General features: G+C 31.2%; 1 protein-coding gene and 1 pseudogene across 1 annotated transcript; both read left to right on the forward strand.

Moving 5' to 3' along the window:
- The first annotated feature begins 6,022 nt into the window (after positions 1–6,022).
- LOC139884725 (uncharacterized) lies at positions 6,023–7,415 on the forward strand (annotated as a pseudogene).
- A 1,767-nt stretch (positions 7,416–9,182) lies between these two features.
- Positions 9,183–14,569, forward strand: LOC139884727 (RNA pseudouridine synthase 5-like). The gene is made up of 19 exons (XM_071868717.1): positions 9,183–9,191; positions 9,241–9,326; positions 9,768–9,859; positions 9,941–9,998; positions 10,088–10,115; positions 10,213–10,259; positions 10,353–10,443; positions 10,782–10,947; positions 11,390–11,477; positions 12,213–12,297; positions 12,414–12,489; positions 12,729–12,796; positions 12,913–12,982; positions 13,361–13,442; positions 13,586–13,679; positions 13,790–13,840; positions 13,939–14,091; positions 14,246–14,298; positions 14,503–14,569. Exons 1-19 carry the CDS (start codon positions 9,183–9,185, stop codon positions 14,567–14,569), a joined length of 1,464 nt encoding a protein of 487 aa, XP_071724818.1.
- Positions 14,570–17,900: the final 3,331 nt, after the last annotated feature.

The following is a 17,900-nucleotide window of genomic DNA, read 5'->3' on the forward strand; positions in this document are numbered from 1 at the left end:
CAAAATGTAGGCATGTGTCATCTAGAAAAATGAAAAATCATTAATTATTGAAGAACATCTATCGTGCTTAATTAATTTGTAATTTTCTATACTTAAACACATGTGACAGAAGCATATATTTGTGATTGATTAGCAGATTAAGCATAGACTTGGCCGATCGATTAAAAACTATCTTTTTTTATGAATAGATTAATTAACTTATGCTTTACCATACGAACCAGAATTTGATACTTAGAAACAAACAAACTTGACCGACCAGATAGAGAAAACAAAGAAGAAAAGGACAATGAACATATGAATATAAAATCCATAAATAAATTATGCACAATATATAGACCAGACAAATATCGATTTCCAGTAATTTGTTTTCTTCTTTATAATTAAACAATCGCAAGATTAAAAGGTATGAGATATATACATATATATATATATATATGAGGACAGAATAAAAGTTAGAGTACGTGATGTACCTAGCCGATCTTGCGAAATTTCCGTAAGAACATCTGTGCCGATAATGTGTCGTAAATTAAAGAAAATAAACAGAAAAAGAGTAGAAGTGTATTTTTAATGAATATGGAGATATATCAGGTACGAAATATTTGATAGCTAAATAAGTATTAGGATAGATTTTTAACTGACTCTCACTACTTAACTAAGAAGAGCCGTAATTGACATTCAATATTAAAAGATAAGGTAGTTGTAACATTAATGTCTTTTTTGAAGAAGTCTAATTTTTCCTAATTTATCATCCCTAATTCTTATTTAGTCTATATTAGTATAATAATGGTAAAATTATGTTTTAAGCCCCTCTTGTTGCAAAGTTTGATCTCCTCGGCCCCTTTGGTGTTTTAATTATGTGAAAGGGGCCTAACGTTTGGACGTTAGGATCTAGTCGGGGCCAACCCCATAACGCCGTGAGTTTTAATCATAAGGCAACAAATCAGCAGCTATGACCAATTAAGTAATGGCATCTGGTCTGGCGACTTTGATATGTAGTAATTAGTATTAGGTAAATACACTCAGGCCCCAAATTCTTGTAACATATATTTAATATTGGTGCCTTGCTTGGTAACAAATTTTACAAGTCAGGCCCCAAATTCTTATAAGAATTCTTAGACCCTTTCAACACCCTTCATTGAAAACCTTAACATCAAACCATTTCAGACGGGCATACTGATACAAGTCAATCAAACCAAAACGTTGGTTCGCCGGAAATTAGCACCATCGTGAAATCAAAGCCCGTGCGCCGCCAATATAAATCTGTAATCTATTAGCAGTGTCGGGATTTTGATAGCAGCCCATGGTGGGTTACGGTGTTTTGAGGTTTGCAGGAGGTTGTCATTTAAAGGAGATTGTTTGTTGGTGATTGCTCCACAGAGGTTGTCGATAGCTTTCAGTTGTGGTCTCTAATTAATAGTATTAGCTAAAGACATTAAAGCATCGGAAGGCTCTTGAGCCGGCCAGTTAAGAGAGATGAGTTTAAAGGACACTAGAGGACCTTTTTGAAAGTTTAAGAATTCTGATGAATTTGGAGATTCGATACAATTAAGAGGATCAAACTAGAACTACGGAAAAAGGGGCTCGCTTGCTAGGTGGCACATTAGGTGTCTATTTTATAAGTAGCTTATAGTGCTGATTTGGCGCCACGTCTTCAAAACTAACGGAAGTATTAAGTAAGGGCGATAGCCCCTTTTAGATATTAACCAAGAAACGTGAGGAGCATTTTACATAATAAAAAATGTAAGAAGGTAGAGGGGATTAAAAAGATAGCGAAAGGGGCTAAATATGTAGTTTTGCCGTATAATAATACGTGGTGCATTTGTAATTGAAAAAAATATTATTAATTAATGTTATTAGATAAGCTGAAATCGTTTTTGTTAAAAACAAAAGATGAATTACGATAAATCATTTAAATTTTTTTAGATTTTTATTTCTATTAAAATAAACCGTCTTTATTTATTATTTTAAAAATCTAGGAATGTAAAACTTGTATATTATAATTTATTAAGTTTTACTTACAGTTTTTTAAAACGGAATTTAGTGCACTGATATATAGCTATAGTTATATTTTTTTGAAATGTTTTTCATGGGATTCGAATTTTAATTTTAAAAAAGAAGACAAACGTCTTAACCATTCGATCATGTCGTTGTTGGCATTTATAATTATATTAAAACTGTAGTCATATATAAATTAAAATATATGACAAGTTTTAAAAATATCAAGACTTTTTTAGTATAGGATAATTTATAACGGTTTCAACAAATTGTAATGAAAGGTTTCAATTTATACCAATACTTTTTTGTAAATTGTTGCTATTTTATGAGAATGTTAGTAATCGACACTATAGATTTAACCTTTGCTAAAACTTTAAATCAAACTGCAAGAGTATGTCCATCTGTTTATAGTGATCATCGATCGAACATTAATAGATATAACATGATCTTAAGTGATTTAAGCATCAAGATACTTCCTCGGAGAATACTCATTCGTTAGTTCAAGTCTTGCATTATATTACTTGCGTTTATAGATCGACTTGGGAGCATTGATCCAGGACTAGTCGATATATGTGAGCTCTATAAGACAAAATCATCACCGTTGAACACTATAAATCTATTTATACAGATTTATATCACAGGATCAATTGAATAAGGAAAGACTTCTTGTATTTGATTTCAGAAAATCTTTTAAGTAAATTAATATCCCTTAATGAAAAAAAGTCAATTTTGTTTTAGCACCTTTTCTGATAAACTGAATATAATCTGGACCAAAATCAACCCTTTATTAAATAAACTAATTAATATTGTGTCAAGGCTGATTATAAATTGAATTCTAAAAACTAAACTGAAAACGTGATCTAATTGTCATATGTTTTTTAATAAGTGACAATTATGTACACAAAGGGATTTGTGCACTTGCACATATCTTATGGTACATCCCATGTAAATCACACGGTAGAGACGATTATGTTCAAATTTTTTTAGTTCGCTACCGGTAATATCGACAGTGAGAGGTTTATTCTGATTTTCGAAACATAAAAATCACTTAATTGTTGAAATTGATTCGATCATCAAAAGTTTAATTAAACAATCATCACAGAGAATGACATCAATAAAGCTTCTGTTAATGGAATGGCAAGAATTGACGGGATGTTGTCTACTACCACAACCTTCCCTATACGTTTAGAATTCCAGCAACGATGAGATTGGTCTCGGAGGTTCGAAATGTACAGATTTTTTCCAAAGGAGTAGTAGATCTTCCTCAGTCAAAATAAGGGAGATTTCACTATCCATGGGTGATAGGCCATTTCATTACATACCGAAATAGACGAGCCATTGCCAACTATCCATCTTACACCTTGAACAAACCCTCACGGCTCACCGGCTTCCAAAATCATAGAAGGATTGGAGCCCGACTTGGCCTTCAACATAGTAGCGTTATGGAAATATAATTAATTTCTTACACACAATTTTAAATTTTATAGAAATTATAGGATAAAACAATAAAATGGTTAATAATTAAAATCTTGTTTACTAATCCCAAATGCGAGAGTTAAAAAACTTGGCAAAAACTTGTCTTAATTAAGGCAGGAGGCCTTAAACCCAACCACAATAGTATTAATACATGTGATATATATATTTATATATTAATTTTTTTGTATAAGGGCTGTTTGGTTTTTGTGAAAATCAATACATTAAAATTATTTTTGAAGAATATCTTTTAGAATTCACAAATCTGTTATAGAATATAATAATAAAGACACAAAATTTATATATAAAATGATTTAAATACTTTCAAAGTTTTAATTAAGATTAAACAAACATAGTCTTAATACAAAGTCCCCACAGAATGCCGATTATTCAAAGAAAATAACTTGTGGCAGCCACACGTTAGAAATTTGAACAACCGGATTCATATTTGAATAATTTATAGTTATTATAAGAACTGATATGGGAAAATATAGGGATACATCCTGTTTGTTATAAAAATCTAGTATAGGAATTAGTTAAGCTGTTTTATTTTTCAATTAGGAGGTCCGCTATTTTTATTTTTTTTGTCACGAGGTCTCAATTACGGAAACTGATTGTTTACCGTTAATTCACATAATGACGCCGTTATATTATAAATTTTGACTTTTCAAAATACTTCATATTATTTAAATGTTGTAGACAATAACAACAATTTTTGATTTGTTCATATCGTAGATTTTATGGTCAAATCGAAATTCGATACGTGAATTTTTATTGACGAAATGAAATTTGACACATAAATTTATTTTTTATCATTTTTATTTTAATATATCCGTGATCATGTCTAAACACTTATAAGTCGATTTTCATAGATAACATCGAATGCAGTATATAGTTTCTATTTTTATATTTAAATACTTCCCAATTTTAGTATATCTTTTTTTTTTTAAAGTTAATTTTAGTATATCTTTTGTTTTTGGATACATTCATTCTATATTTTTTTGATTACAATACGAAATGGATACATGTAACATTTTGAAGTTTAAATGTGAATGTATTTATTCATTACAAATCTCAATTAACACGTTTATGGTAGCGTTTGACTAACTAAAAATTTGTTGCACCAATCCATCCAGCCCAACCAAAGTGGAATTGTCAAATTACCTTACCTAAACTAAAAACCTAAAAAACAGACAAAAAAAAGAAAAGGCGTGTGCTGACCACGTCTACACGGCGTCGTTTCATCCGTATTTCTCTTTCATCATCACACAACACAACGATACATACAATCAATAAACAATTATTCAATTCAATATCAAAATAGCTTTCTCTTTCATTCATCTCCTTCACCTAACTCTCTCTCTCTCTCTCTGATTCCTTTCTTCACATTTTCATTCTCTCTGTTCGTCGTTGCTTGCTAAGGTATGTCTTCGTTATCTTTCCAACCGCTATTCATGCTTTTTTATTTTTAATTTCTATTGATGTTTACATTGCTCAGGGTTATTTATGTTTGATAATAATATTTGGGGATATTTTCATTGATTTAGTAGTTTGAATTTCATTGTTTATGGCTGATTTCTTTATTGTTTACCCTTTTCATGAGTGCTGGTGATGAGATTCTGGTAATTCAATTGTTATCATATATATAGTGGTCAATATCCTGAATTCTAGATTTTTGAAGTCAACTGTTTTAAGTTTATTGAATCTGCTATGATGTAATTTTGTTTACGGGGATCAGATGAATGAATTTGACTGTGAAGTTTTATTTTCTGAAGTTGTTGGATCATGCCTTTTGATGGTTGTGCTAATTTTCTGTTCTACGGAGTTTGTAGGTTGAAATGCCATTATTAGGTTTATATTTGGGTTTTTTTCCTTCAAAACTCGTGTCATTTTCTTATTATTTCTCATCTAGACTTAGACTTATGTTGGAGTACTTCCTAAAATGTAATGTTCTCATCAAAGTTTTCTGTTTTGCTATAAGTAGGCTGAACACATTAAGTAGTTTCTGTTGATATAAATCTTTGGGTGCGGTACTTTTGTGAACAGTAGGACGGAGAGGTGAACACCGTTTACTATTCCCGGGTTTCTCAAAACCGGGATTGTTAATCATCATTAATTAACTTTATTCCCGGGTTTGACAAACCCACGAATAGATAATCCCTCTAATGTAATCCCGGGTTTGTCAAACCCGGGAATAGTTAATTCCGTAATTACTGTTCCATTCCCGGGTTTCGTATACCCGGGAATAGTAGATTCGTCCACTTCCGATCAAATTCTCAGATTTTCGTCTGCGTATTAACAATTAAGTGTAATTTTATAATTTGCCGATAAATCTTTATGTGTTACTGTCTACCATCGGCACATATTCTATCTGGAATAGAATATGATGTTTAGTTCATGAACAATTGTTTTCCTCGAGAATTGAGATTGATGTGAACTACCATGCATTTTACCGTTCTGGAATTTGTTTGGTCCTTATTTCCCTCATTTTCAGTATTTTTGAAGACGTTCTCAATTTATATTTCCTCTCTACGCAGGTTAGCTTGCTTTAGTAATGGACTCTTTCTTGAGATGCCCGCATGAGGATCCTGTTGTCACTCCATCGGACATTTTGAGATGCCCATTTCTGAGGAACATTAATGAGCCAACCAATTTTTTCCTTCTCCTCCTTGGCTTTTCCATTGCCTGTAAGTGTCTGATTTCCTGATTGGTCAGTGTTTGTCAGAAGCCTATTTTGGTATTAAGCTTATCGTAACGTGTTTTGCTTGCATAATGCTAATTATTGTGTTAGAAAGCAAGTCACTGTCCCCAGTTTATCGATATCTCATCTCTGGAAGTCTTAATTGCAAATCATGTGATTAAATTTATTTTCCTTTTTTCTTAATCCCCTGTAGGTACGTGGAGGAAAAGGCCCCATATTTGAAGATGGGCCGAATTTTGATATGGCATTTAGAATTTTTCACGGTAGTGATGGAGTGGTGCCTCTGTCAGAAAGGGCATACGTGCATTCCGAGAGAGTTGAAGCTCAGCCAAACCCACCCAAGTTCAATCCTTTGGCTGCAAAGGCAGCCACCATCAGTCTCTCATCCTTTGGAGGGCCTTTTAGTTTTGATGCATTCTCCGATAAGTGGAAGAACCAGAAAAGAAAATCCGAATCCTCCAAGAAAGAATCTTCTTCCAATGTAAGTCAATGTCATTTTGTATACAAAATATCGCAAGTGATTGACCAACAGTTAATATTTATGATCTACTTGTGTGCCCAAAAATAATTGAGACTATATTGTCATTTAAAAATACAGTATTGTTTTCTTAACTTTTTAATCCATATTGTGCAGGGAGGAAAGTCTAATCATGAAGCTATGAGTGAAGAGTGGCTTAAAATGGGGAACTGTCCGATAGCAAAGTCATATAGAGCAGTAAGTGGTGTTCTGCCACTAGTTGCAAAAGTGTTTCAGCTGCCTCCAGGCATGAAATACAAGTGCCCAACACCCATAGTACAAGCCAGAGCAGCAATAGCTCGAACTGCATTTGCGAAGAATTTGCGTCCTCAACCTCTACCCGCGAAAGTACTCGCCATCGGATTGTTGGGTATGTCGGCAAATATTCCATTGGGGATATGGAGGGAACACACTGAAAAATTCTCGGTCTCTTGGTTTGCTGCTGTTCATGCAGCTGTCCCTTTCATAGCCATGCTTCGGAAATCGGTACTGATGCCGAAATCCGCCATGGCATTTACCATTGCTGCATCGATATTAGGACAGGTGATCGGGTCTAGGGCGGAACGATACCGACTCAAAGCGGTTGCTGCTAAGAAACCACTTCTCGAGGAGAGTTCCGTTAACATTGGTCATGGTCAGTCACTAGTCGGTAGAAACTGCGGCAACAGTTTATCGACTCCGGTTGCATTTGAGCTGGCCAAAACTTCGCCAGCGGATGTAAGGTGCTGAGTATTGTTAGTTTTCCCAATCGGATCAATCCATCAATTGTTGTGTTTACAAGATTTCTATTGTGTGTCTAAACGAAAGTGTACGTGTCCATGATTTCGGACAAATTACTAATGTTTTGCAGCATTTGAGTGAACAGCTGAAATAAATGATTCATGATTTTGATTTTTTAATTTGTACATATAGGGATGGTTGAAAGTAAAAATCCTTGATTGGAGTTTGAATAAAGGGACTATGTTTGACATTCAGTCCTTCATCGTTTGTTGGAATAGGTCGCATTTGTTGTTGAGCTGCCTTTTCAGACAAAAAGCCAATCGCATTGTTTTCTCCTGTTTTATCTTTTTGAAAAAACAAAGTAAATCGGTGCAATGTACGGAAAATCCGTATCTTTAAAAATTAATAATTTAAATATATTATAAAAAAATTAAATAATAATTATTAGTGTTAAATATTATTAAATATATGTCAAATATCTTATATAGACAATAGAGAAATTTTTTTTCAATTTGTTCCAATTGCAATTCAAATTTTATTGTCAAATCAAAATCCGACACATGACGATTTATTGCATATTAAGATTTGATTTCATAATAAAATTTATAATTACATTTAATCAATTTAATTATTCCTATTATTTGAAAAATAAAATATGCTCGTTTTAGTTAGGAATAGGAAAAAATAATACAACGGATTTTTATTACGAATAATAGTTTAATAAAAAAAAATTGAAAAAATTAATATATATTTTAATTTAATTAGGAATAATTTTTTACATAATATGTCCGTTTGTTTAGGAAAAACGAAGATGTGCCCGTTTTAATTAGGAATAGGAAAAACAAATATAGTGGATTTTAATTAGAAATTAAATAAGAAAATTAGAAAAAAAAATAGTGTATTATAATTTTATTTGAAATATGTTTTTATTGTGTTTTGATTTCTTAATTAGAATAGGAAAAAAGATATCATTGACTTAAAATTATAACTTAAAACCTAATTAAACTCAAAATTCTAAAATATACGTGTCAAATTACTATTTATCAATAAAATGCCATGTAGTCTCGCTATTATATATAAGATGATGATTTATGGGAGATTTTTGTCTCTCTTAAGTTTATTGGAGAGATTCTTAATTCTTATAAAGGGTATTACTAGGAGATAGTAATTGGCAAACATAAACTTGGATCTGTCCGTCATTATCGCGAGTCATTGCGAAGTATACTTTTTTTTATCATAAAAAAATACGTTTATTTTTTAAAATATTTTTAATAACATTAAAAAATAACACAATAAACTTTACTAGTAATTTATTAAAATTCATAATTTTTTATGATTATCAGTATTAATATTATATGATGCATAATTTTTTTATGATTATCAGGGCGTGGCCCAAATTTTAAGATTAGTTTAACTGCTGTCGGCTGTGAGCATATCCGAGAAGACCTAAAATATTAAATAAAAAAAATATACTATTATTTAATGCACAAAACATTATTTATTTAGGATTAATCTAAAATACCCTCAAGTTCGTGAAATGTTCGGTATAGCTCGAATTTGATTCGCTAAATGTTAGCTCTAAATGAAATGAGATGAGCTTGGCTCGTTTATCCAACAGTCTTCAATATCTTAGTCGAGCTTGGCTCGTTTACTAATGAACCGAAAAGGTTGCGAGCTTTAATTTCATCTTCGGCTGAGACAACCTGGCCAAGTTCAATGCGGTGTTTTCATTCAAGCACCAAGTGCTCAAGTATCCAACCCCAAATGGAGTAGGGGATGTTTGAGGTAATCAATAAGTTGCCTGAAGTTGTCACCTGACTATTGCCCAAACCAGCCAATCATTCTAATTAAAAAGGTCGCTAATGCTAAATCAGCTCCTCATGCCAATGATGAAGGCCTAGGGAAAAGAAGTAAGAGAGGGTTAAAAACTCTCAGCTGAAGGCCACATCATTCCGATCAATGTCTGAGATGACTTCCTATCAATGCATTTTTTTCATATAATTTTGTCCTCACTCTCTTTCCACAAACAATAATTTAATACGAAAAAAAAATGATAGAATTATAATCAAAAATAGAGATGATTTATGTATTGGAGTTAATGATATTGATTTGTGTAAAAAATCTAAAAGTTATATCCGTTCAAATAAATATTATTAAACATTTAAACTATTCAGTCGTTTCGCTGATTGAGTTAGGTTAGACTTTAGAGGGATCAAATTCATCTGAAATGGTAAACGTTGAAGTTTTATATTTCAATTGAAAACTAAAGGGGCTATGGACTGAAAACACGGAAAGCTGAGGGACTAATCGTTCTGAGTGGCCCTTTTATTTGACTCAAGCGTGACTGTGTGTGTCTGTGAGCGTACCAATGTCGAAGCTTTTCGGGTTGCCTTGGCCTGAAAACAACGACGGCCTCCTCTACAACGACGTCGTCCGACCATCTTCTGATTCTGGTCTCTATCTTCTCTCTCTATTTTCATTTGCAGCCTAATTATTTCCTGATTTGTGTTAATACTTGTTTGTTTGAATCACAGAGTTGACACTGATTGAGTTTTACTCAAAGAAACACAACAACTCAGCTCCATTTCAAGGGTAATTGCTTCAATTTTAATACATTTCTTCGCACAAAAGAAAGACGGTTGTATGGTTAATTGTTAGTATATGTATTAATAATTGAGCAGTTGGTTGCAGCGAATTCAAAATGGGCAGGTCAGAATATGCAAATTTTGTTCTTTTTTATTGCCCTTTTGCTATGGAATGAATTAAGCTGTTCTTGCTGGAAATTCCATTGTTTGTTGATCTGCAGATAACTCTTGACGGTAGAGTTGTTAAAGACCCGAAAACAATTGTCAGGTTGCTTCTTAAAAAACCACAATTTTGTTATTATTTGGTGAATGAAGCCACATTAACGAAAATGTAACTAACACAGTGTTTCTTTTAAATCAGAGCTGGTTCGAAACTTGTCTATCATAGGCTTCCTTGGAAAGAGCCTGATGCGCCATACATGCTTCAAGTTTTGTATGAAGATGCTGATTTGGTAAATATTTCTCTAAAAAACATCGTTACTGAATTTTTTGGCGCACTTCATGCCAAAATTTGCTACTTTATACTTTTGGTTTTAATTGACTGTCCCACATTTCCTCCCTTTGGTAATGGAGTATTTACATTTAATCAGTCTCGGCCTTTTTTAGTCTTAATGGTACATATGCTTCAGAATGAAGTGCCTAGTGTTTATTGTCTTTGCCACAGTGATAAAAGTGCATAAAAGTGATTACTTTGAATCTATCTTCATTTTGTCAGCGGCCAAATAGAGCTTGATTGCTTTGAGGTATTTGATTGTATTTCTTGTTTAACTTGAAGTATTTTTATATTTAGATTGCTTTAAATAAGCCCTCTGGTGTGCAAGTCTTACCTGGAGGACTTTTCCAGCAACGGACAGTCTTAACGCAGCTTCAGTGGCTAAAAAGCAAGCAGATTTCTTCCATAAATGCCCATGAGCCCCATCCAGTTCCTGTACATCGTCTAGGAAGAGGCACTTCGGGTAAATGCTAAATGTAATGATCAGACTAGCAGGTAATCTGTTCAAACTTTAGGAAAGAAATGAATACTTCAAGGATGGATAGCACACCTGATGTTATTATAGTACTCAATGTTGATCAAAATAATAAATTGAAACAAAATGCCAGAAAGTGAAAAATATGTGTTTATTACATTAGTTTTGATTTTATTTTTTATGACTGCTGTGGCTAGTGACACATGGAATATTTCTGAAATGCTAGTTTTTGTGGAAACTCAGCATAGCGTTCATCCTTAGTTGGTTGATAGCCTTAGTGCTTCTCAATTCTAGTTTTGTGATATGTAATGGCATCTTTTATTATAGGCTACTTTTTTTTTTGGGCAAATGCTGGATCTTTTATTCTGCATTCCCTGTGACTTGGCAAATGGGATTTTTCTTAATTTATTGGTCATTAAAATGATTCCAGGAATACTGCTTTGTGCGAAGACAAAGCTTGCAAAAACAAGGCTTGCTGCATACTTTGCCGATGGAACATCCACTGTTGAGGCTGGCAGGTTCGGAACGTAAACTTGTTTTCATTTCTTCCATTTTTCTACAAATTGGTTGGATTTGCATGATTGTGAGTTAAATGAAGTTCTTTTACAGTTATCTATTTCTGTAGTATTTTAAAAGGAACCTGATTATTAAAGGAGAATACAGATTAAGGTGCAACATGCTAATTCTTTCCCAAGAAACTAGAGAATAGAGCCCTTTTGAATGCAAGAAAAAGCTGTTCAATGATCCTGTAGGCTTATTGACATTAGCCATATTAAAAGATGAGAGAATATACATTGCCTAAAATGTCCTTGAATGATTTTGAATAGAGGCAGTCCTTTTGACTACTGAAGCTTCAAGATTTCTTTCCATATTTTTGTTCTAGTAAAATGACCTTCAACACCACATGCCTGAGGGTTGTGGAACTGCACTTCTTTCGTCCACTGAATTGTTCAGAACTATGCTTTAAAAGATTAAACCTTGGATGGTCAAAGTTTATTTATTAGTAGTTGCCGTGTTGTTATTATTATTTGCAAAACAATACCTACAGAGAACTTCTATTTGCCCTTTGTAAAAAATGTAATATCTTAAGGCAGCAATTAGTTGATTCAAATTTGACTGTAGTAGAGCGTGCTGATGCATGACTTGAACATGAGAATTAGGATTTGTTTACCATCAGACTCTTTGTACATTTATATCCGTGAAGTACTGGCCATGATGCTTTTCATCATTCCTCCTTATGCATGCTGTTACAGTGACCAAAGTATTGGACATGGTGTTAGGAGGAAAATTACTAAGGTCTACCGAGCACTTGCAAGTGGGATTATAGCTGAGGACAAGGTAACATTGAAGAATTTTTCCACATGATGCTCATACAACATGCCATCTATATTAATCTCTGTTGTTCAACTGTTTCATCTTCCCTTCACAAACTAAGGATCGTTTTCACAACACAGATTAGCATCAATCAACCAATTGGTCTCATAAGATATCCTGGAGTTGCCAAAGGGCTGCATGTTGCTTCTACCTCAGGTTAATTATCATGCTTCTTTGTATGGTATATTCTTTCTTCCACTGCTGTTCAAATTACTCAATTGGGTCTTGTGATATAGAACTTCTAGTCGCAGCATTTCAAGAAACACTTTGAATTTTAACCTGGCTGGCCATCCACAACGTTTGTGTGTTTTCTATCCCATAAACTGTAATTAAGAGGCTTCGTTTTTAATTCCATCTAGTTATTGATTGGCATTATTTTGCTTTACTTCTAACAGGGAAACCCGCTTTGAGTAAAGTTGAGGTCCTCGAGAGAGAAGTAGAAAGAAATTGCACGTTGGTCCAGGTATGCCTTTTGAATCATTTATTTATGCATAATAAAATTCTTCCTATGTATGTTATCAACTCTTCATGCATGTTATAAGTTTCCCATATTCAGTTATTTGGTTAAATTGTTAACAGGTAGAAATTCAGTCAGGGAGACCACACCAGATTCGCATTCATCTCGCATTCATCGGACATCCTTTGCTAGGTAAACTAATACTGTATTACTATTCTTCTTTATTTGAATGGTCTTAAAAGTTCATTAGACCGTGATTGCATTTTTGTTGAGGAAACTTGGTTATTGTGAAACTTTAAAACTCCCTTGCGGAGTTCATGCACATTTTTTGTGAAGGTAGGTCCCATCAATGGCAAGTCCCAACTCCGATTTTTCTTTGGCTGTGGTTGGGATGCTTATGAAACTGGTTGAAAGATGTTAAATTCCCAAGTTTCTCTAGTACAGTGTTTAAGAATCTTAGGTCCTGTATAGTTGAACTTTGTTGCATGTGTAATTATATATTCTTTCAGCAGAAAAAAAACCTTTTATCCTGACCTGACAACAGCCAGATTTGACCACATTTTCCAACAGGTGATCCTTTATATATCTCCGGTGGGATCCCAAAATCCTTAGATTGCGAATTAATGGATAATGGAAGTTTTGAACATGATGGGTGAGTGTGAATAACTTATAAATACCTTTTGTGATGCCAACCTAGTATTGTTAAGTAATGCCTAGAAATCCTAGATGCAAATCTGCAAATATTTTGGTGTTTTATAGGATATCTCTATGAAATTTGTCTTCCTTGTTTTGTAGAGGCTATCAGAGGCCAGCAAAACCTGTTCCTGGAGATTGTGGCTACCATTTGCATGCACATCAAGTGGTTTTATCTCTCCCAACCACGAATCAAGTAAGAAAAATAACAGTATCAATTACTTTGTGCAGTATGTTTCTGAGCCATTACTTTGTTTGGTGATGGAACTTGAATATTTCACTGCATTACATTGGAATTGTCTTCAGGAAATTAAAATCGTTGCTCCTCTTCCGCCTATACTCCAATCACAGAAAGAGGCAATGGACATCAACTGTTAGCTGTCTGTGTTATTCCATTTTTGTTCAAAATAAGCTTTTTTTGTGTTTTGATGCCTTGGTGTTAGAACTCTCGATAGTTGAATCTTTGTTTCGTCGCCTGTTGTTTGTTTTACTTGGCTATGAACATGATTGTGAATGAGTATAAAGTATACAGTATTGAGTATTGTATTTGTTCGGAAGGCCGCAGAGCAAAACTTGTGCTCACAAAACTCTCTTCTTTTCTAGTGCAAGTAAACATCATGTTTTTCAAGTGCACATCGAAGTCCTGATCTAAATTTCATTATCAGTAGTATAAGACTTCTTGATCTTACACATAACATAAGATAGATGACCTCAATTAGTGCCATCTAAGTCTGAAATCATTCGTACTCCTTTATTAAATAGAAAACTGCTCGAGCATTAAGCAAGAAACTTGAGCAAACAGACGAGCCTCTCAGGTACAAACATGGCCATGCCAGAACCGGCCAATGCCCGTGTCTGACTAAACAGAATATGGAAGCAACAAAATGGCCGAACCGAACGAGTTTGGTTTGAATATACTCTCAACTTAGGAGAATCAAATTTTTAAATTGTACGTAAAAGTTTGCATTGGACGGAGGTAGTAATACTACTGATGGTGACTTGAATACTTGTTTGTGCAGTTTTCCATTTGATGTTGTTTGGCAGAACATGTGCATGGATATGCTGTATTGGACCCTACTAAGCTAGAAGAGCATGTGATCTTGTTGATTTCAGTGAGTTATATATCTTTTTTTTTTAAGTTGTGAGTTATATATCTAGTCTAGCAGTAGGTTAAATTAAAAAATTTCGAAAAGGTTTCCTAGTGGTCATTGGTTGTAGCTTTTCTTTTCATTAACGAACATGGGTCATGATCTACCACATGCAGAATTTGATTGTAAATTTGATTGTATATTTATTTGTCAAATCAATATCCGATACATGTCGTTTTATTAACGAATAGTAATTTGATATATATATTTTAGAACTTTGAATTTAATTAGACTTCAAGTTACCATTTTAAGTCAGTGATATTTTATTTTTTTTGCTATTCTAATTAGAAAATCAAAACACAATAATAGCATGATAATTCATAATAAAATTCTACCAATTATTGTTTTTTATATATAATTTTATTCCTAATTAATTTCCTATCTATTATATATGTATTTTAGAACTTTGAGTAAAACAAACCAGTGGGCCCGTCCGTTAGACGGAAAATCTGTATCTTTAAAGGTTAATAATTTAAATATATCATCAAAAACTATATAATAATTATCTGTATTAAACATTATTAAATATATGTCAAATATCATATCAAAAGAAAATTATTTTAATTTTATATCAATTATAATTATTTTGATTTTATTTCAAAATTTACAATCCTATTACATTAAAAAATTTATTTTGTTTTCACAAATAATAAATATAGCAAAAAGTAAAAGTCACATACCAAAATTTGATTTCATAATAAAATTTATAACTGCATCTAATCAATTTAGTTGTTCTTATTGTTTGAAAAATAAGTTTTGTCCGTTTTAGTTAGGAATAGGAAAAAAAGAATACAAGAGATTTTTATTACGAATAATAGTTTAATAAAAATATTTGAAAAATATATATTTTATTTTGATTAGGAATAATTTTTTAAATAATATGTCCATTTGAATAAGACAAAATAAGATGCCCCGTTTAAATTAGGAATAGGAAAAACAAATATAATGAATTTTAATTAGGAAAAATTGTTAAATGAGAAAATTAGAAAAAATATAGTGTATTATATTTTTATCAGGAATGTGTTTTAATTGTCTTTTGATTTTCTAATTAGAATATGAAAAAAATATCATTGACTTAAAATACACGTGTTAAATTTCTATTCGTTAATAAAACGCCATGTGTATGATGTGGATTTGACAATAAAATTTGCAATTGAATTTGCAATTGGAACAAATTTAAAATTAAAAATCTCGCTATTGTATATAAGATAAGGTTTCAAATTACAATTTTAAGTCAATGATATTTTTATTCCTACTCTAATTAGTAATTAAAAGACAATAAAAATATATGATTCCTAATAAAATTCTACCAATTAATTTTTACAAATATAATAATTTTATTTCTAATCAATTTTCTATCTATTATTTAAAATATTATTCCTAATAAAATTATAATACACTATATATATATTTTAATTTTCTTATTAAATATATTTTTTTAATTCAAATTCATTATATTCTTTTTTCATAATCCTAATTAACACATACATGTATTTTTTTCTCTATTCAAACATGTATATTATTAAAAAAAATTAAAACTAATCAAATTATAATATATTAGTGTAATATCCGGACGTTGTCCCGGGATAAAAAGATAAATATTTTACAGAATACTTAAAGCTGTATATTAATTTCAAAAGTCAATACTATTAAGAAAAGAGTATGATTATATTATGCAATGTTTGTTTATCTCAAGTGTAGATAATTTTTCTCAGGAAGCTAATTTTAAAAGAATAGATGTTATAAAAAAGAGAAGGGTTGATCTATGAAGAAAAACAAAGAAATATGTTTATCTGAAGAAAACCAAAATACGAACAATAATAGATAATGAATTCTATATTACGGATACATTAAATAAATTGGTTATTCTATCTATAAAGTGAAAGGACCCCACAATATATCAAATAGAGTCGGAAAATCTTAACTGGCAATGTTGGCCAAGTTCGAATAAAAGATAAATTGTAATTAAATGCTTCAAGTACTGTAAAATCCATCATTGACTCAAAATGCTCGAATCTACTGTCATTTACGCGCCGAAGCCGAAACATATAATCACTAATTATAGTTTGCAGAGATAAAGATTAGATGATCTCACCATAACAGTAAAAAAAGAAAGTATGCAAAAGCGTAAGCCAGCAAGCCAATTAAATGTAAGCAATCCAAATATATATTGATAGGTTTACTCTGATGGCTGTTTTAATATGAAGGCTGTTTTTCTTTGTCCTGAAGATATATAATTGCTTATTTATTTATTTTTTGATTCTATATAACTGCTTATTTAAAAATACAAATTAAAAAATAAACATGAAAGTATATGGAAAACGAAATTTTTTGAAATATTTATAGACTAAAGATGAAAGTCATCAAGAATATGATTTTTGGTGAAAAGAAAAGATAAGGAAGAAAAATAATGACATTTAGATTTTTAATTTAAAATAAATAATAGAAAAGAAATAGAAAAATTCCTATTTGTCAATAATTCTAAATTAGTGTCGTGATTCAAAACACTCCAATTTATAAAATTCTATTTTAATATATTTTATTGATATATATTATTTTTTTTCTAATTTTTTATTAAATTATTATTTTTAATAAAAATTCGTTATATTTTTTCCTATTCTTAATTAAAACGGACGTATCTTATTTTTCAAAAAATTAATAATTATTCATAATTAAAATTTATTATATTTTTTTCTATTCCTAATTAAAATGGACATATCTTCTTTTTCCTATTAAAACGGACATATCATTAAAGAAAGTTATTCTTAATCAAAATATAATATACATATATATTATTTTTTTATTAAACTACTATTCATAATAAAAATCAGCTATATTTTTTTCCTATTTTTAATTAAAATGGGCATGTCTTATTTTTCAAACAACAGGAACAACTCAATTGATTAGATGTAATTATAAATTTTATTATGAAATCAAATCTTGATATGTAAATTTACTTTTTTGCTATGTTTATTATTTTTGAAAACAATTTTTTTTTAGTTTTAGGATTGCAGGTTTTGAAATAAAATCAAAATAATTATAATTGATATAGCGTAAAAATAATTATATTTTATATAATATATGACATAAATTTAATAATGTTAATACAAATAATTATTATATAATTTTTTATATGATATATTTAAATTATTAATTTTTAAATGTACGAATTTTTCGTCTAACGGACGGACCCACCGACTTGTATATAATACTCCCTCCGTCCCAAAATAGATACAAATTTTTTAATATAAATTGTATGTAAATATTTG

This window comes from Rutidosis leptorrhynchoides, unplaced genomic scaffold, assembly GCF_046630445.1.
Source record: "Rutidosis leptorrhynchoides isolate AG116_Rl617_1_P2 unplaced genomic scaffold, CSIRO_AGI_Rlap_v1 contig595, whole genome shotgun sequence".
Classification (NCBI taxonomy): domain Eukaryota; kingdom Viridiplantae; phylum Streptophyta; class Magnoliopsida; order Asterales; family Asteraceae; genus Rutidosis; species Rutidosis leptorrhynchoides.